General features: G+C 30.2%; 2 protein-coding genes, 1 long non-coding RNA gene and 1 pseudogene across 8 annotated transcripts; 2 read left to right on the top strand and 2 right to left on the bottom strand.

The window, feature by feature from the left end:
• The first annotated feature begins 2,547 nt into the window (after positions 1-2,547).
• Positions 2,548-5,886, top strand: LOC114164783 (transmembrane 9 superfamily member 9-like). The gene is made up of 7 exons (XM_028049545.1): positions 2,548-2,716; positions 3,287-3,451; positions 3,544-3,653; positions 3,750-3,858; positions 3,940-4,052; positions 4,223-4,373; positions 4,462-5,886. Exons 1-7 carry the CDS (start codon positions 2,591-2,593, stop codon positions 5,617-5,619), a joined length of 1,932 nt encoding a protein of 643 aa, XP_027905346.1. The 5' UTR covers positions 2,548-2,590; the 3' UTR covers positions 5,620-5,886.
• A 516-nt stretch (positions 5,887-6,402) lies between these two features.
• Positions 6,403-7,715, top strand: LOC114162679. Of its 6 annotated transcripts, none has more exons than XR_003599281.1 (3): positions 6,403-6,727; positions 7,274-7,337; positions 7,428-7,715. XR_003599281.1 is itself a non-coding variant. In XM_028046634.1 (2 exons), exons 1-2 carry the CDS (start codon positions 6,449-6,451, stop codon positions 7,479-7,481), a joined length of 339 nt encoding a protein of 112 aa, XP_027902435.1. In that variant the 5' UTR covers positions 6,404-6,448; the 3' UTR covers positions 7,482-7,715. The 6 variants fall into 6 exon arrangements, 1 of the variants encoding a protein (XP_027902435.1); XR_003599280.1 differs by having other exon boundaries at positions 7,422-7,715; XR_003599278.1 differs by having other exon boundaries at positions 6,405-6,727; positions 7,267-7,337.
• A 1,230-nt stretch (positions 7,716-8,945) lies between these two features.
• On the bottom strand, positions 8,946-13,079 carry LOC114162840 (annotated as a pseudogene).
• A 6,957-nt stretch (positions 13,080-20,036) lies between these two features.
• Positions 20,037-20,796, bottom strand: LOC114164565. Its single transcript, XR_003599572.1, has 2 exons — positions 20,463-20,796; positions 20,037-20,350 (listed from the first exon to the last, which is right to left on the bottom strand). It is a non-coding gene; the product is annotated as an uncharacterized LOC114164565 (long non-coding RNA).

Genomic DNA, 20,796 nt, shown 5'->3' with positions numbered 1-20,796 from the left:
ACTCTCATTTTTTTTTTTACTTTCGTATTTTATTTTTTTGACAAAATTTAGTATGAATTAATTTTTTTTAAATATAATGATACATTAGTTAATGACACACTAAACTACATTAAAAAAAATATAAGTCATAACTTTATTATATTACAAAACCGATAGACAATCTAGAATTTTAAACTTTAAACGGTGGTATTTATAGTTGGAGAACTCGCGGGATGGATTTTTGCTTGATTTTCTTTTTTCAATTTTCACAAAAAAAAGTTAAAAAGAAAAGAAAGAGAGACTCAAAGATTTATAGTTGTAGTATGGTATTTGGTTTTTAAATAATGATTTTAATTGAAAATAGTTTAAATAATTAAATGCAAACAACTCATATTAATTGTGTTGTACCAAAATTAGTTTTTTTAATTAATTCGTTTTGTTATAAATTTTGTTGTTAAAATTTTAAAATTATTATTATAGTTATAAAATAAATTACATAGTTGGGAAATTTTAACATTAAAATTTTTATTTAAAATTAAATTATATTTATATGAGTAAACATTAATTGATTAAAAACGTGTTTGACGCATGAAATTATATTATTTATTTAAAATTAAAAGTGTGCATGATAAGTATCTAGTTTACTTCAAATTATATATCATTTAGACATTTATCTTATTTAATTTTGATGTAAATCCTAGTAAAACAATCCATTTTAACTTAAAATACAAAATAAGAGGTAGAGAAGTTATAAAATGTGAAGATTGATATTTTTTTGTTGTTTTCGCAGGCAAAATGAAGAAAATTGAGAAGTTGACATTGACCCTCAAAACAAAAGCTAAGCTTCATAAGACAGTTTATGAAGATTCACTTACATGTCTTACACAGCTGAATAAAACTGGTGTTGAGTCACATAAGAAGAAACCTTCACTACAAAGAAACTCAAACTCTAGATTGGCGATATATACAATTTTCAAAATTAGATTTCATTAACTTCACTCTCATGCATTCATAAGCATCTCAATTTCATATTCAAGTCAAAATCAATTCACTAATATATTCAAATCCAATCCCTAATGACTTTGATTCTATGATAACTCATCAAGTTTTAATTCCTTGAATCCTCAACAAACAACCATGCATTAAGTTCAAGAGTCTTAAGATTACTAAAGAATCATGTTTATTCCTACATACAAATTCTATTGGGTATTCAATTTCAATTCCAAGTTCAAAAGACATTTTTCAATACCTTCCTTAATAACCAATAATCAAGCCATGGATGATCAAGCTCCAACAAACATTAAGTATAGAAATCAAATACTAACATTGAAATGAAAAAAACATATATATTAACATCACAAAATACACAAGATTCAATTTATTATATCTAATATCACAAATAGGGTTAGCTCTCCATGGTGGAGAGTCTAGGAAGAAATTGAAACCAAAGAGAGATGTATGCCCTTCTTCAAGGTTATTTGTCTCTATCCATGCTCCAATCGTACTTCCTCTTTGTCTATCTATCTCCAATTCGTGACCTATCTTCCTCCTCAACCCAAAAGAAAAAAAAAAACATCATTAATGAAGATTGAAGTCCAAAGTGGAGAATGGAGATATCATTGCATGATTAAGGAGTTTTTGAAAAAAAAAAATAGTTTTAACTCTTTATCTAAGAGATCTTCTGACTTAACTTGCCATTTGCTATCAAATATCTTTGGAAAATAAAAGTAATACATTTCATGCAACATAAAATAGGCATTTATATTTTCTCGTATAGTATGAGTGAGGTTAACTCACTTTTACGTATTTATTATTTAAGCATATTATGCTATATATAAAAGAAGACTACACAGTTTTATATTGTCCATTAGGAGGAACAATTGCATCTTATATTATTGTTTTTAAACTAAATTGCCATCTTTTAAACATGGTATGAACAGGTTTATAGTTAAGTATCACTTAATCAAAATCATAAACTTTTTCTCTAACAATGTGGTTTTCAAAGTCCTTCACACCATACTCTCTTTACAAGGAAAGTTTATATTCTCAATTTGATAACTTTAATTAAATAAAAATGTGAGTTCTTATCTGAATGAAGTCGTGGGTCACTCCTTCTCAAAGTACCTATTTATATGTTTAGAAATGAAGATATATTATTAAACATGACTTTCAATCATGTATGAACAATCAACAACCACTTATATTCTATCAGGTCAAAGATTAAATGGATAGAAGTTTATTACAAAGTGTTTCAACCAAACAAACCATCACATTTTATTTCGACTTTCATGTGGAACATTTTAGCAAATTCTTTTTTTCTAAATAAGACAAAATTACCACCCACGTACCCAAAACTAAAATTGTAATGCAAACCCCGAAGAAGAAAAATGTATGTTAATTTTTCTTTGGCTTTAGATACGAGAATAGTTATTACGTTATGATAGAAAGACGTACCAACGGCCACATAATTTTTAGTCCAACAACTAAAACATCGTTTTGTAACGAACAAAGCAAGAAAACTTGAAAGTGGGAGAAACAAGAGGAAGAAGACCAGGAGAGAGAGAGAGAGAGACAGAGAGAGAAAGAGAGAGGAAATACGTTGTTCGAAACCATGGCGAGAGAGCTTCTCGCACGCAATCTGGGTCAATGGATCTCTGTGTCTTTGCTGTTACTTCTTCATGTCCATTTCGGAACTTGTTTTTACCTTCCTGGTGTTGCACCCGAGGATTTCCACAAGGTACCTTTTTCATTCAAAAAACTGCTTCTTTCTTTGTTGAATTTTCAGTTTCATACTTTCTTCTGAATTTCTGGTCAAACCACCATCGTAAGATTTTTTTTTTATTCTGGTATATTCATTCTTTCCCTAGGCTTTGTTAATTAAGATCCTTATTCAGTTTTAAAAGTTGGCCAATGATGATATTTACTTTTGCTTGTTGGAACATTCAACGTTGGTTTGTGAGATCCGAGCATTATGGTATCTGGGTATGAAATTCTTTCCAACCAGAGAAGTGAAACGTGTTCCTGTGGCAGTCATTTTTACTCGTTATCATTTACACTTTCTTTTCTCTAATTTTCGTTTACCCAAATACTGAAGAATCTAAAATTTGCAGTTCACGTGATGACATTGCTCGTGCATGAACATTTTAAGGCCATTCCGGGGAGGGAAATATAGGAATTTAGGCACGCACTTTTTTTTCATACCTGGTGGATGCTTTGGTTTTACACATAAATGGCTATTCACATGATGATTGAACAGAAAGAATATATAGTTTTGCATAAAACATCTTGTGTTGTTCATTGGTGACAGGGGGATATGTTGAGGGTGAAAGTGAACAAACTATCTTCAACAAAAACACAGCTTCCTTACTCCTACTATTCACTGCCTTATTGTCATCCAGATAACATTGTTGACAGTGCAGAGAATCTTGGGGAAGTTCTTAGGGGTGACCGCATAGAAAACTCTCCTTACGTGGTTGGTTTAAGTTTTGCATCATTCTTCCTTCTCATCACATTTCGAATGTACAATTACAAAATACTGAAACAGTAGTTTTTTTATTCTTCAAGTTCAAAATGAGAGAACCCCAGATGTGCAATGTTGTTTGTCGGCTAGTTCTCGATGAAAAATCAGCCAACGAGTTCAAGGAAAAGATAGATGATGAATATCGAGTGAACATGTGAGTCACTAATAACGCTATATATATTTTGCTTAGTTCTTTTACCTGACAAAAAATTGTATTCTCTTGTGTATATATATACTTTCAATGTCGCAGGATTTTGGACAATCTTCCTTTGGTTGTCCCACTGAGACGACCTGACCGTGAATCTTCCTTGGTGTATCTGCATGGCTTCCTCGTTGGTCTTAAAGGACAGTATGCTGGAGTAAGTGCTGGTTTTTAATCACCTTTGTTTTTGTCAATGGTTTGTGTTTTATTGTGACATTTCAAACAAAAATGTTGACAGAACAAGGATGAAAAGCATTTTGTCCACAACCACTTAACATTCATAGTTAAGTATCACAGAGATCCACTGACAGAGATGTCCAGGATTGTAGGCTTTGAGGTTAAGCCTTTCAGGTTGTATTATATTATTATATCTCTTTCCTTGGTTTAATCCATGGTTTGATTTGAGAAAACAAAAGTTACTTTTTCTTTCTTACCCACCCATTTGAAACAAGAAACAAAATATGTTTTTTTTCTTTTCAAATTGTAAATTAGTTGAAATCACATCACTCCTATGAATACAGTGTAAAGCATGAATATGAAGGTGAGTGGGAAAATGGCACGCGCTTAACTACATGTGATCCTCATGCAAAAAGGTTAGTCTCAGGCTCTGAGCCTCCCCAAGAGGTTGAAGACAAAAAAGAGATTATTTTTACCTATGATGTTGAGTTCCAGGTCAGTTGCAGTGTTCATGGTAATGAAAAAAGGGTGCTGCATGCATGCCATGTTCATTTCTTGAAACCTGTGAACATTTGTGTTGCAGGAGAGTAATTTGAAGTGGGCATCTCGCTGGGATTCCTATCTACTAATGGCGGATGATCAAATTCACTGGTTTTCAATTGTTAATTCTTTGATGATTGTACTTTTCCTATCGGGTATGGTGGCTATGATAATGCTGAGGACACTTTACAGAGACATCTCAAAGTACAATCAATTAGAGACTCAAGAAGAAGCTCAAGAAGAGTCAGGGTGGAAGCTTGTTCATGGGGATGTTTTCAGGCCTCCTCCGAATTCAGATCTGCTATGTGTATACGTCGGAACAGGTGTTCAATTTTTGGGAATGATTCTTGTGACAATGATCTTTGCAGCACTGGGATTCTTGTCTCCCTCAAACAGAGGGGGGTTGATGACTGCAATGCTCTTGCTCTGGGTGCTTATGGGACTGGGTGGTGGCTATTCTTCAGCTCGTCTTTACAAAATGTTCAAGGGACCACAGTGGAAGAAAATTGCTCTCAAATCAGCGTTCATGTTTCCTGCCATCGCTTTCTCCATTTTCTTCGTGTTAAACGCTCTAATCTGGGGCCAGAAATCCTCTGGGGCTGTCCCATTTGGTACAATGTTTGCGCTTGTTTTCTTATGGTTTGGAATCTCAGTTCCACTCGTGTTTCTCGGTGGCCACTTAGGCTACAAAATGCCGTTGGCTGAAGATCCTGTGAAGACAAACAAGATCGCTAGACAGATTCCGGATCAACCTTGGTACATGAATCCGATGTTTTCTGTTCTGATAGGTGGCGTGCTTCCATTTGGTGCTGTCTTCATCGAGCTTTTCTTCATTCTCACGTCAATCTGGTTGCATCAGTTTTATTACATATTTGGTTTCTTGTTCATTGTGTTCATCATTCTCATTGTTACTTGTGCTGAGATCACAATCGTTCTCTGCTACTTCCAGCTGTGTAGTGAGGACTATCGTTGGTGGTGGAGGTCGTATCTCACTTCTGGTTCCTCTGCACTCTACCTTTTCCTCTATACTGCGTTTTACTTCTTCACGAAGCTTGAGATCACAAAACCAGTATCTGGAGTGTTGTATTTTGGATACATGCTGCTTCTTTCGTATGGATTCTTCGTGGTGACGGGTACAATTGGTTTCTATTCATGCTTCTGGTTCATAAAACTAATCTACTCATCGGTGAAAATTGACTGAAAGTTTTGGTTGGAATGGAGAATTGTGCAGATTCTTACATTCAAGTGAAAGTTCAGAAATTCTTAGTCTCCTCGGTATATAGGTTGTGATTTTATTTGAATATATTATATTATCCAGGGATCATTTTGTATACTAGTACTTTTCCCTTACTTCTCTCTCTTTCTAATTGTTTTGTCTAACACACTCATTAGGACCATTATCTTGGATGTCCTCAATGTCTATCTAGAATATCACAGTGGTAAATACATGAAATCCGGGTAGAATTTGAGAATGTTTCTTTCTTTTGTGTAATATACGATGAAGATACAATTTAATGATTTTTTTTGTTTATCATTTATTGTTAGTTTAATGAAAATAAGTGATATTATGAGAAGACATATAGTTTATTTTTATTTTATCAGTAATGAGAAACATATTTTTGTATCTTTATATGATGATAAAAGAAACTCTTGATCATGGTTGGATTTTTTTTTTAATTTTAAATAAGAATGATAAATGAATCCAGGGTGTAGTATTTTGACAAGGAAATTGATTATTTGACAAAGAGATTTTGAAAAAGTTTTAACAAAAGTGATGTGGCTTTTATGAATTTAATTTTTGGAAAATTATCTTTTTATAAACTTTTTTTAACAAACTTTTGATAAAGTTTCTATAGATTAATTTTTTATTTTTTAATCAAAATAAAGTAATAATTGTAATACTTTTTCTACTTAAAAAGGTAATTTGTCAAATTTTTTTGTTAAACTATCATCTTCCTTAACTTTTTAAGTAAAAAAATATTCCACGTGAGGGACATGTGAAAGAAACCATTTGAAACGGTGTGGTGCACATGACGCTGGTTCACGAAATGAGAAGCCACTCCTACGCTTGCACGAAACCATTACCAAAACCAATTTGTCGTTGCAGATCGAAAATCTTTCATCCTACCTGTATAAAAGCCGCACGAAATCCTTCTCCCATGGTGTCTCATCCCACCTGCACGAAAGTCATTGATCGCACAATATCCTTCGTCCCACAATGCTTCACCAAATCGCAACAGAACCAACCCACGGTGATTGACGGAAAACCCTTCGTTGTTCGTTGGAAGTGGAAAGCATTAAAGTTGCAGGTTAGGTTTTTCGATTCGAACACATTTTGGGGTTTAGGGTTTCGATTGGAAACCATTACAGCATGTTTAATTTTAAAAATGAAAATCTTTATGGGAATTTCCGTTTGAGTATTTTGGAAAAGTGTTGTAATTGCCAAAAATTGATTGAGTGAAGTTTATTTTGAGTTGTGTTCTTTACGATTTTATTTGTTAATCCCCTATTTGTTTTGAAATGGTTTGTTGTGTTGTGGTGTTTGATGAAAGTATGATTTGATGACTTATCCTTACATACTTTTGCAATGGTCAAATATGTTAAATGTACATGGATGTACATAAATGTTGTTGAATGAATTGTATTAGTTGGAAGCTTTATATTATTTGAATGCTAAAAGTTGCACTGTGTTTGTCACATAAACAGTTACAGTTTGGTGTTTAATACTTTGGTCCTTGTTTTATGAGTTTGATTACTTTATTTGATCATGTGGTGTTGTGTGTTTTATCCGTTTTGGTGATGTGGTGTTTTGGTTTTCATGATTGGTTTTTTGTGTGGTCATTTTTAGTTTTTAGGTCCTTGGTAACTGTTTCTTGATATATGGATATGGAACAAGGTAATAGCTCCATTGAAAATAAGGTATGGATAGCGTTATCATACATTTGATTTGTGTATGACTTTTTAATAAGTCCCATTAATGTAACTGTTTAATTTTCTTTGCAGATACAGATACATTTTAGGCATTCTTGTGGAACAAAATATGTTGCATCTATTAACAACTAGTTAATAGCAGAGAAGTTATTTATTCAAGGGACCTGTTTCGGATGGTTAACAATGTTGAAGGAGTCTACGAAATTGTCTAGAAACCTTATTAGTAAATTATGTTCTAAGTGGGATGAAAAGAGTGAATGTTTTCAAATTGAATTAGGCACGAGAAAGAAAGAGATGTCGTGAACCACAATCACGAGCTTTTGAATTTTCAATTAAATGACCATCATTGCTTCACTTTTCCAATCACACATTGATTAATTTTTTAAATAAAACATTAAATTAATAAAAATCACGTCACTTTGTCAAATTTTCTTTGTCAAACAATCATTTTCCTTTTGACAAAGAATCTTTACATTGTACATGTGGATGAGATGTGTTATTATATGCGTGTTTACCTTCATACCAGTCGTTGTTTTTATATGTATTTTTTATTTTAAATTATAAAAAAATTAATTTATTTAGTGCTTTAAAAATTTATGTTTTTTGTTATTAGTTTCTTAATTTATTTATAATTTTTACTTTTTTTAATAATTATTTGATCTTAATTTAATTTAATTGTTATATAATATTTATATAATTATAATTTACTTCTTAATATTTATTGTTAAAAAATATGTATATTTTTTATCTTTATTATAATTTTTTACTTAGACATATAATAAAATTAAGTATAAAGATTAACTTTTATTTAAAAAAATGAGACTTCAATATATAATTGGTCCCAAATCTCGCAAATTTTGTTCATTTGGTTTTATTTTTTTGGAAATGTTCAAAAAGTGTTTATATGTCAAGTCAGCATCCATGTTAAGTCCGTATTATTGTCACGTGTCAAATGAGTATTATTGTCATGTGCAGTGTCTCTTAATTTATATTCAATTCAATCTTAATTTTCATTAATTTATTCAATTTAGTTCAAATTTTCGTTATTTATATTTAATTCAGTCCTAATTTTCATTAATCTTTATAGAAATGTTATACTAATTTTTTTATTAAAATTAAAATTTACATTATATATTTCTTTCATTATTTTTTAAATTAACCATAATTACATTATTGAAAAGAAATTATTAAATTTATGCTTCATGTTTGCTAAATGTAAAATATAAGTTTAAAATTGGTTTAAAAGTAATGAATAATTTTCCTAACAATTTTAAAAACAATTAAGAACTTTTCTTATAATTTGAAAAATAATGAAGAACTTTCCAATTATTTTTATGTCACTTATTTTTACTTAAAACTATCATATTTTATTTATTATAAATCTTACTCAATTCATAATTCAAAATAAATGGAAAACGATTCGCACTTCAAATTCCAATTCGATAACCGTGGTAAGATCTGAAACTAAGGATAAAGTAAACTACACATAAAAAAAAGTGTACTTAAGCTATAAAAAATAACAAAATTCATAAAATTATAGTCAAATTGTTAATAATGTAGTAGTTAATGTGCAAGATCTTCTATGTTAACATTATTTCTTGCAGAATAATGTAAACCTAACTGATTTGCCAAATGAAGATTAATACAGTTATATGGTGTACTGTAGAACTATTTCAAGTGGATCTGACACTAAGGTTTCCTCATCCAAGAAACATTGAAGATAATAATATAGACTCATCAAAATCTGCATTTATTTTCCCGGTGCAACATACTCTCGTGTACATATCAAAGAAAATTGATGGCTTTTCTAGCTCAGGTTTACTTACTGCAACATAAGTATTACGTAAATAAACGAGGAACCAGAAATGTCAATTTTACATAAATCAGATAACTGCAGATTAAGTTGAAGTGTCTAAGAACTCTTGTCAGCAGCTTTTCCTAAGGAGGTGAAGTTCAACCTGAGAATAATGAGTCAAGCAGAACAAATTAAACACTCAACCAAAACAAGTCTTAAGTACAAGTAAGAGTTTGGAAACAAGAACAAGTACAATATTAATAGCGGATATTGCATACCTGATTAGAGGCTTCTTCGGTGCAGGTGCAGGTGCAGGAGGCACGGTTAACAATGGTGCTGTTAGCTCAGCAGGCTTTTGCCAAAAGGAAGAGAGAAAAAAGAATGGTCAGAACCGCATGCTATTGCATGGTTAAATAACTTAACTATTTTCGTAGACATGCTATGCTACTGTACTGAACAGAATTAATCAAGATATAAAATAAGTATCAACTGCATATTTTTGGGATATATGTGGGAGAAAAGGACAAATTGACACTATCATCTAAATTCAGAAATGAACCAATCAGATTCACGCGATATATCAATTGTGTATTTGGACTCCAGACAACCTCGTCAAACATTTGTGTACTGACATATCATGCTGTCTGTTGTTACTCGTACTACATAACATTGAAAAAACTGCAAGGAGATTCTCTCTAGATTGACATTGTGCATGCATATGTTCTACATAAAGCGGAATATGAAAACAAGTCCAACAAAGTGCAGTTCCTATGCAGATTGGACTGACTTTTGAGCAACTTCAACACAGGAAATAATAGCAAGCTAGGAAATCTGATATCTACAATTTACAATTGCTGCATATTTTATTGAAGAATCTAACCAATTTTTCTGAATTTTGAGGAATAAAAGGAGGGCTAACCTCAAGCTCCTCCAAGCCCTCACAGGAGCATAAACGAGTTGAACTAGTTTCCATATAAACAACTGGCTCTTCTGCCATTGCAGGCTTTGGGACTAGAGATTCAGTTATGTTGTTTTTTATGTTCGCACCAGTATCTTTGACTTGATTTCTATACTGAGTGTCATCCTCAAGCTCTTCAGGTTCTTCTGGAAAGGATTGATGTGCATCATAAGGCCCGGACATAATCTTTTCAATGGCTGGATTTTCTACTTCTTTAGAACTACATGTATCAGTAGCAGCAACTATAGGATTGGCTAGTTGGTTGGTTGTCACAATTTACAAATCCATTGATTCCAGTATCCCCTGAAGGAATCTCCCCAGGAGATCTAAGACAAAGTTTCTTGCTCTTTTGTTCATCAATACCTTTGACTTCTGATTCATCCAATTTAATACGAGTCGCATCTTCATGAGCTTCCCTGCTGGGGGCAGGTAAAGATACAGGGGACTTGGAATTCTTTGAATTATTATCCATGGCATCCTCTGATTTCCTTCTCCTCTTCAGATCATCTGCTACAACTGCCACTCCTTTACCCTGAGGCTTTTCAACTTGACCTTGGTCCAAAGCCTTTAGTTAAGAGCTTTGTTTATCCTCGGTAGTTATTTTTGCCGGGCAGGAAGGTCGGACACCACCCGGGAATATGTACGTAGGTATGTTCCGGCGTTTCACATGAGACACACGGATATCCATTCCAGTTTTCCATAGTGTGTAAGCATTGACAGAATGCTTGAATTCTTCAACAGTTAGCCTTATATCAACCTGTTCACCTTCATTCACTGCAACTCCTTGCTTGCGCCGCAGACCCATGAAGTAACTGTGATGAAAAGGTCTAGACTTGTCTGAGAATTCACCAGGATGTGGATGACATTGAAGCATACCATAAGTGTGCTTCTCAATCTAGAAATTTAAACAGCCAAATTAGTTATACATGAATTGGAAACAGACAATACACAGTTTTATGCAACTCCTTGAGTAGAAGAAAATGAGACTTAACCAAAAATTAATAAATTATACAGTGCCATACCTTCAATGTTAATTGGCGGAGACGAGATTCAACCCAGCCTTTCCATTGTCTAAGGTCATCTGAATTCTCTGCTGTTATATCTATCTGTAGATAATTCTTGTAAGATTCAAAAAAGGGACATGGCTCAAAAAGGGTATCCCAATCGGCCTTGCCAGCCTCCATAGCCTACAAATACCAGAAACATAAAACTGATGCGATCCAATTATCATTGCAACAAAAAAGATATACAATATATTACAAAATCCAAAGTCATCACATATCAATTCCCACAAGGTACTGTTGTTTCCGCAATATTGACACTCATTCCATTTATGAAAACTTCAACCAACCAACCAACCAACTTCCAAGCCTTATCTCATCTAACATGGATCAACAACCACTCCTTTCACTATAACTTTAATACTGGTGTATTTTATTTTGATAGAAATATAAACCCATCCATTTCCTATAATTTAAAAAGTATAGGCAAACTTACAAAACAAGTTAATTTAACCTTAGATATCTAGCATAGCTTCAATATAATTGTCTCATTGCCAAATCATCTGAACATGGGAAATCTAACTTGAAGACAGTATAACTGTCCCATATAACCATCTTGGGACAATGATGAAGTTTCCCCACAGTTAATGGGAAAAAACAAGAGAAACAATTTTGAACAAAATTTGCCATAACACAATTTTGAATACAATGAACAAGACTGCTCGATTGAGTTTTTTCCAGAATTTTTTAAGTAACATTCTCAAAATCATGAAATCATACTTCACACATTTCACCTCCCCTCCCAAACTCATCTGACATAACACGCAATGTACTTGATGTCACATTGTACGTAGAATTCATACAAGGATAAGCAGGGGTAATTATAGGCATTAGATGATATCTATCCTTGGGATTTCTTCTAGGATCCCAAACTGACAGTCCAAGAGATCCTTCTTCAATAGCACAAAGCATGACTGGATTTGGCCATCGCCATTGAGTACATACCCTAAAGAATCGAGACACTAACATATTAGGTAGTGCAATTAGGATATAACTGGCATATTCGAGCAACAAACAATGCCAGATTTATACCACCAAGAAAACTAGCAACCTGCCCAAGAAATAGCCAGAGAACGAATTAGGAAAATAAGAAGAGCACGTCAAGAAATAGTGAACAAACTCATAATAGCAAACAAGCCATCCTGTGCAGTAATTTCATACATTTGAATAAACACCACGACGCTTTGCCCAAAACTTCATGCATCTCAATGTTGTCCGAAAGGTCTGCATTTCACAAGCAATATGATAATATGCCACAGAAAACCCGCCAAACATAAATCTACGCGAGCATAAATATTATTTTTTCCACCTGAATATTTGGAACCAACCGCAGGACCTGATCAGTTACTCTACAACCATTAAGACTACGAACAGTTTGTTCGTCAACATTTTGTAATATTGATTCCTGTGATATATCTAAGTCCTGCACAAAAAATCAATTGTTATTAAATGGTAAACTAGAGGTAAGATACAATTTACACTTAAGATTCATGAAGCCTGAAGAAATCACATATGGGGGAAAGGAGATGTACTCACATCTGTAGAAGTTTAATTTTCAAAGGAACTATCAGAAATTTGTTTTCCAATGCTGAAAACAGAAAAACAGAGACTAATTTACACTATTTCCAATGCATACTTTTAGAAACAGGAAACAAAGTGAAAACAGGGTACCATTTTTGAAATTAAAAGTAAAAGGTGAAAACAGGAAGATAAGAACAGCTCCATACCCCCAACCGATAAGAGCCAGAGGTGAAAATCTTCGCATTTGCTTCTTGAACCAGTTGTTCATTGAACCCCTTTCCTCGACTGATAGGAAGCTCCGACACGGCGTTGGAGCCGCGCTTCCCCGTTTCGGAGGCGCACCGGACACGGACACCTGCCGGAAGCGCGTACGATCCGGTGTCGGACGCTGTTATTTAGGCCGGACACGGCCTCCTCTATGGACGCGCGAAAAAGACACGTTTGCGATGCTTATAAAAGTGGAACGCAGACACTAACCGTTGCAGATAGGGATGGCAACGCGGCGGGACGGGTACGGGTATCATGATCCCATCCCCATTTCCATAATAAAAATTCATCCCCATCCCCATTCCCAAACCCAACGTGTATACAACTTTTGACTCATCCCCATCCCCATCGGGTAACGGGTATTTTCTTATACCCATACCCATACCCATTTTTTTATTGTTCCATATATTAATTAAATATTTTTTATAAAAAAATTTAAAAATCACACCAACGGAATCATGATACTATCAAAATATTCAATATTAAAATAACATACTCTTTTTGATTTTCATGATGTCAAATATTAAGAAAAATATTATAATAGTATAAATCTCAAATTAAAGTATCAAATAACAACTAAATAAAATTCAAATAATTATATAAAAGCTAAAAAATTACACATTACTAAAATTTTATAATAACCAAAATATTTATTAATTTTACAAATGATCAGTAGTTTCATTTGCATTCGATCCACCTACACATAGAAAAATATGAAAAATTAGATATGATATAATAATTGAAATTGAAAATTTTAATTACTAGAATATAATGTACCTTCTTCATCAGATTCATTATCATAAAGGAGTAAAGATAATTAAATGTGTGACCCAAATTTGAGAATATCCATTTGAACATAACATAACGGAAAAAAAAATGTATAATTAAGATTATGATAAAAGGAAAAGTACCTTGAAGATCTGCTTAAACCTTAAAGAACAAGCCAAACAATTAAAAGAGAGTAAAAAAGTGTATAACCAAAGTAACAAAAAGAAGAGCTACAAAATAAGAGTCAAACATTTTCATGAAAATAAATAAATAAATAAAGATAATCAAATGTGTAACCTAAAAATTATTTCATAGAATGAAATTGAGGAACACCTATTTGAACATAACCATGTACAGAGAGTAAAAATTATGTAATAAGAAGAAGAAAAATTACCTTCAAAATTAAATCTTGAAAAACAAACCAGACAATTGAGAGAGTAAACAAAGTGTATAACAAAAAACAAAGAGAATGAGAAATATGTTATATATATATATATATATATATATATATATTATATTATATTATATTATATTATATATTATATTACTATGTATATATATATTATATGTGTAGATATCTTATGTTTATATATATATATATATATAATTATTTATATATATTATATTATATTATATATTATATTATTATTACTATGTATATATATTATATGTGTGGATATCTTATGTTTATATATATATATATATATATATATATATATATATATATATATTTATAGATATATATTTATTTTAAGTATATATTATATTATATTATATAATAATATAAATATAATAATATATATTATATTATTATGTATATATATTATATGTATATGCGTAGATATTTTATGCTTTTATATATATATATATATATATATATATATATATATATATATTTCTTTTAAATTTTTATAAATTTGTAATGTTATAAATTTGTTTATAAAAGATCTTACTAGTTAAATGATTAATTTGTTTTATACGTATATATTATATATATTATATTATATTATTATGTATATATATTATATGTATATTATATTATATTATATTACATGTATATGTGTAAATATATATATATATATATAAAAGTATATTTTATTTATATGTATATATACTATATTATATTATATTTTATGTGTAAATATATTATTTATTTATATATATTTTTTAGATTATTTAATAAATTATAAATAGTTTAGTAATTTAAGTGGGGACGGGTATTTGGGCGGGTATATATATATCCCCATCCCCATCCCCATCCCCAGTTGAAAATTTCGGGTATTACCCATACCCATACCCATACCCAGTCAAAGCGGGGATTCCCCGTCAAAACGGGGACGGGTTCGGGTGATACCCACGGGCACGGGTTTATTTGCCATCTCTAGTTGCAGAGTTACCACCGTTGCAGAGTTACCACCGTTGCAGAGCTACCATTGCAGGCAAAATAGAGATTCACAGAGAAAAGAAAATAGAAAAAAGAAAGTTATCTGAACAAAAAAAAAAATCTGAAAACAAAACTTAATCATATTCTTATTAATTTAATAATTTATTATCTATAACAATATATAAAAGGGATTCTCCTTTTTGTGTCCACATTTTAAAATACCAATTTTATCCTTTAAATATAATAATTTATTAAATTTTTAAAAATTAACCATTATTTTTACAGGCTTTTTCTAAAATCGACTATCTCTCATTCTTCTCTTTTTTCTTTATTTATCAATGATTATTCTGTCATCTGTTCTAATATATTTTATTTTATTTTCAATAAATATAATTTTAGTTTATATATTAACTTAATAACATTACAATATTATCACCTACTGATATAATATCTTACCTATTTAAAAAATGTATACACAGGCGCGATAACGCTTGTGTTTATGCTAGTTTTATATAATATATTTGTTTTAATTTCACGAATCCCAAAATAATTCTTTTCGGTTATCACATTTTCACTTTAATTGTATTTTTTCTTTCTTAATATAATATATTTTATTTAAAGAAATTTTAATTATTTTATTAGTATATAATATATTATATTATAATTAATTTTAATCTATGACATCTTTTATTTTTTATATTTAAATAATTTAATTTCTATTAAATTAATTTATATAATTATATAATTAATATATATATATATATATTATATATATATATTCCGTATTTCAAATAAATATAAATAAATTATTTTATATAAAAAATAAAAATAAATACATAAATAATCTTAACTAAAAATATTAACAAATTATATAGAATTAAAACTAAAAATTTTAACAAAATAATCTTTAAATATATCTATTTGAATATCTTTATATCTTATCTTTTAATAATAAAAATCATATACATGTTTTATAAATACATAAAGAGATATAAAAAATATAGAGAAAAAAGAATCAGTTAGAGGATAAAGAAAGAAATATTGAGATTTAGTGAGCGAAACACATAGGCATTGCAAGAAAGCTCTTGGGAGGAGAAGAAAGTAGCTCAGATAGAAAAATAAGAAGAGATATATTTTGAACAGAAGAAAGAAAAAAAAATACTGAAAACAAGAAGTATGTAGAAAAAGGTGAGTACTCTTTGTATCTCTTCTCCTTCTATTTATTAAATTCTTTTCCTTCTATCTATTAAATGCTATCCACACCCTTTTTTCTTTCTACTTATTAAATACATCCGTTAAATAATTTAACTTTTTAATACTTAATGTCATATTCTATGCATCATCATATTTGTTAAAACTTATACATGTTTTCATATTTGCGGTAATGGTTATATAAGTGTGTTGTATCATGTGAGGATGCTACATTCCTTGTTCTTTTAACAATATAAAATAATTTAATAATTTAACATTACTTTAAAAATATATTCTATTATAAAAATTATATTTTATATTTATTATTAGATTATACATGATACTTTATTAGTCTTTAATTTCAGATTTCAATACATACATATACCTTACATAATTTTAATTTATTTTATAATTTAAATTATAAACATAAAATTATAAGTTTTATATTTTGAATTTAATTTAATAAATATATTATGTATAAAAATTATTTAAATTATATACTTTTGTTTTATTTTTAAATTATAAATATTAAGTAAATTTTGTATTTTCAAATTATTTTATTATAGGAAATTAAGATGAGTGGACCTAATCAAGCTATTGAACAAGAAGATGAAACAAAACCTCTTTGGAGATATTTTGCAAAGATAAGAAAAACTCCTAGTGGTGGAGACTATATGGTCAACTGTAGTTTGTGTGATTTGAATTTAATGGATCTTACACTCGAGTGAAAGCTCATCTCTTAAAAATTAAGGGAGAAGGGGTTAGAATTTGTCCAAAGGTGAATCCGTCAAAACTTGCTGAGCTTAAAAGATTGGATAATGAAGCAACTTTGAAAATAGAAAATTCAAAGAAGAAAAAGGTCTCTCTATCACCTGTATCTGAGGAAAGAAAGCATACAAAAGCAATGGTGGTGTTCACCAAAAACTCAAAGATCTTGTAAAAGCTTCTTTCAACATTAAAGCTAGAGATGTTCTTGATTGTGAAATTGCAAAGATGTTTTATTCTTCAGGATTAGAGGATTAGCATTTCATCTTGTAAGAAGTTCTTAATATAGGAGTGTCTTTTCTTACGCTGCCAATACTTCTAACCTTAGTGGATATGTACCACCATCATATAATAAATTGAAAGGTCCATTACTTGAAAAAGAAAGAGCTCATGTAGAAAATCTTCCGAAACCTATAAAAAAATTCATGGAAGAAAAAGGGTGTGACAATTGTTAGCGATGGGTGGAGCGACCCTCAAAGAAGACCTCTTATTAATTTTATGGCTATCAATGAGAGTGGACCAATGTTTTGAGGGTCACTCCACCCATCGCTAACAATTGTCACACATTTTTGCTTTCTTGAATTTTTTATAGGTTGTAGAAGATTTTCTACATGAGCTCTTTTTTTTTTCAGGTAATAGACCTCTCGATTTATTATATGATGGTGGTACATATCCACTAAGGTTAGAAGTATTGGCAACTTAAGAAAATGCACTCCTATAATAAGGACTTCTTGCAAAATGAAATGCTAATCATGAAGAATAAAACATCCTTTCAATTTCACAATCAATAGCATCTCTAGCTTGAATGTTGAAAGAAGCTTCTAGAGAGACCTTTGAGTTTTTGGTGAACACCACCACTGTTTGCCTACTCTCTTTCCTCATATACAAGTGGTATAGAGACCTTTTTCTTCTTTGAATTTTCTATTTTCAAAGTTGCTTCATTATCCAATCTTTTAAGCTCAACAAGCTTTGACGGATTCACCTTTGGACAAATTCTAACCCCTTCTCCCTTAATTTTTAAGAGATGGGCTCTCACTCAAGGGTAAGATCCATTAAATTCAAAATCACACAAACTACAATTAACCATATAGTTTCCACCACCAGGAGTTTTTCTTATCTTTGCAAAATATCTCCAAAGAGGTTTTGTTTCATCTTCTTGTTCAATAGCTTGATTAAATCTACTCATCTTAATTTCCTATAATAAAATAATTTGAAAATACATAATTTACTTAATATTTATAATTTAAAAATAAAACAAAAGTATATAATTTAAATAATTTTTATACATAATATATTTATAAAATTAAATTCAAAATATAAAACTTATAATTTTATGTTTATAATTTAAATTATAAAATAAATTAAAATTATGTAAGGTATATGTATGTATTGAAATCTGAAATTAAAGACTAATAAAGTATCATGTATAATCTAATAATAAATATAAAATATAATTTTTATAATAGAATATATTTTTAAAGTAATGTTAAATTATTAAATTATTTTATATTGTTAAAAGAACAAGGAATGTAGCACCCTCACATGATACAACACACTTATATAACCATTACCGCAAATATGAAAACATGTATAAGTTATAACAAATATGATGGATGCATAGAATATGACATTAAGTATTAAAAATTAAATTATTTAACGGATGTATTTAATAAGTAGAAGGAAAAAAGGGTGTGGATAGCATTTAATAGATAGAAGGAGAATAGACGTAAAAAGTACTTACCTTTTTCTACACACTTCTTGTTTTCAGTATTTACTTCTTTCTTCTGCTCAAATTATATCTCTTTTTATTCTTCTATCCGAGCTTCTTCCTTCTTCCTCTAAAAACTTTTTTACAATGACTATGTGTTCGCTCAGTAAATCTCAAGGTTTCTTTCTTTTGCTCTAACCAAATTCTTTTTTCTTTGTATATTTTGTAAGTCTTTTTATGTATTTATAGGACATGTATATGATTTTTATTTTTAAAAGATGAGATATAAAGATATTCAAATAGATGTGAAGATTATTTTTTTAAAATTTTTAGTTTTAATTCTATATAATTTGTTAAGATTTTAGTTAAGATTATTCATGTATTTATCTTTATTTTTATTTTTTATATAAAATAATTTATTTATATTTATTTGAAATACGATATATATATATATATATATAGTAAAATATTTTAATTATATAATCATATTAATGTAATAGAAATTAAATTATTTAAATATAAAAATAAAAGATGTTATGGATTAAAATTAATTATAATATAATATATTATATACTAATGAAACAAATTAAAATTTTTTTAAATAAAATATATTATATTAAGAAGGAAAAAAATACAGATAAAGTGAGGATGTAATAACCGAAAAGAATTATTTTGGGATCCGTGAAATTAAAACAAATTTATTATAAAATAATTAAATTATTAAATTAATAAGAATATGATTAAGTTTTTGTTTCTAGATTTTTTTTCTTTTACTTAACTTTCCTTTTTTTATCTTCTCTTCTATGTGGAATTTCTATTTTGCCTGCAGCAGTAACTCTGCAACGGTGGCAACTCTGCTACGGCAAGTGTCTGCGTTCCACCTTTTCGTAGCAATGCAAACGTGTCTTTTCCGCACGTCCAAAAAGAAGGTCATGTCCGGCGTGTCTTTTCCGCACGTCCAAAAAGAAGGTCGTGTCCGGCCCAAATAACAGCATCCGATACTGTGTCGTACACGCTTTCAACCGATGTTCATGTCCAGTACACCTCCGAAACGGGAAAGCGCGGCTCCAACGTCGTGTCGGACTTCCTTGATCAAGGATTCCCATGAACAAACAATGGATAGTTTTTTCTTTTTCTTTTTTTTTTATATTATAATAATATATTTTGTTTCAACGATAAGGAGAGCAGCTGTGAGAGTTATCAGTTATTGATGATATTTTTCAATTTTTTTCCCAACAAAATTAAATAAAAACAAGATGATAGAACTGGTAGAGGAAAATAAATCTTAAAAAGAAGAAAGAACACTATAGCAACTCTGTGATAATTGTTGAACTTTGACCACAAAAACAACAATAAAAGGGATAATAAGAAATTACAAAGCCACCCAGAAGCACATCATTGCAAGCGAGAACCTAGACATAATACAATGCTTCAATGGTGGGGCTTCAAATTTTGAAACCCTAAAATACTAAATCAGCACCGAGCAATCAAGAGAACCAGACGAATCAGAACTGAAAAGGCTTCAACTTGATGAATTCTTGAAGGTGCGCCACTTCCACCATAGATGAATTGAACCTCGAAAGCTTCAATTGCAGAATATATATTCAATTAATACATATTTAATCATATAAATTAAAAAAAAAACATTTTAGAAAGATGGAGCATAAAAATTGCTGAGAGGCAGAAGGAGCTTACGAAAAGAAAGCGTGGATGTGATTTCGGTAACAGTTTGGTGTTGATGAACAATTACGAACATACAAAGAAAAATAATAAATCGGCTTTGGAAAACGAAGAAGATACAGAGAAAAATAATAAGGGTAACGATTTTTTACAAACAAAAGTTTGACATGAGATGAGAGTCATGTGTCATTAATTTATTTTAATAGAAATTTTCACGTTGGCCTCAAAAGTATAGGAAACTCTCGTGAAAGTGTCGCTCCTTAGATTCATTTTCTTGCTTTCGCGGTTCACTCCTTGGCGCGTCCCCAAGCTTTCTTCATTGTCTCCATGGTTCTCCTTCATTACTTGT

Source organism: Vigna unguiculata, chromosome 9 (assembly GCF_004118075.2).
Source record: "Vigna unguiculata cultivar IT97K-499-35 chromosome 9, ASM411807v1, whole genome shotgun sequence".
In the NCBI taxonomy this organism is placed as follows: Eukaryota; Viridiplantae; Streptophyta; class Magnoliopsida; order Fabales; family Fabaceae; genus Vigna; species Vigna unguiculata.
Note: the sequence above shows the minus strand (reverse complement) of the source record. Positions and strands in the feature narration are given on the sequence as shown.

What these genes read in the sequence shown, in the direction of transcription:
- LOC114164783 (XM_028049545.1), top strand. Translation starts at nt 2,591, where the DNA reads ATGGCGAGAGAGCTTCTCGCACGCAATCTGGGTCAATGGATCTCTGTG. An exon ending in GATGAATATCGAGTGAACAT is followed by an intron (nt 3,654 to 3,749) that starts GTGAGTCACTAA and finishes TCAATGTCGCAG; the next exon opens with GATTTTGGACAATCTTCCTT. An exon ending in TTAAAGGACAGTATGCTGGA is followed by an intron (nt 3,859 to 3,939) that starts GTAAGTGCTGGT and finishes AAATGTTGACAG; the next exon opens with AACAAGGATGAAAAGCATTT.
- LOC114162679 (XM_028046634.1), top strand. Translation starts at nt 6,449, where the DNA reads ATGACGCTGGTTCACGAAATGAGAAGCCACTCCTACGCTTGCACGAAA. An exon ending in GGAAAGCATTAAAGTTGCAG is followed by an intron (nt 6,728 to 7,421) that starts GTTAGGTTTTTC and finishes TTTTCTTTGCAG; the next exon opens with ATACAGATACATTTTAGGCA.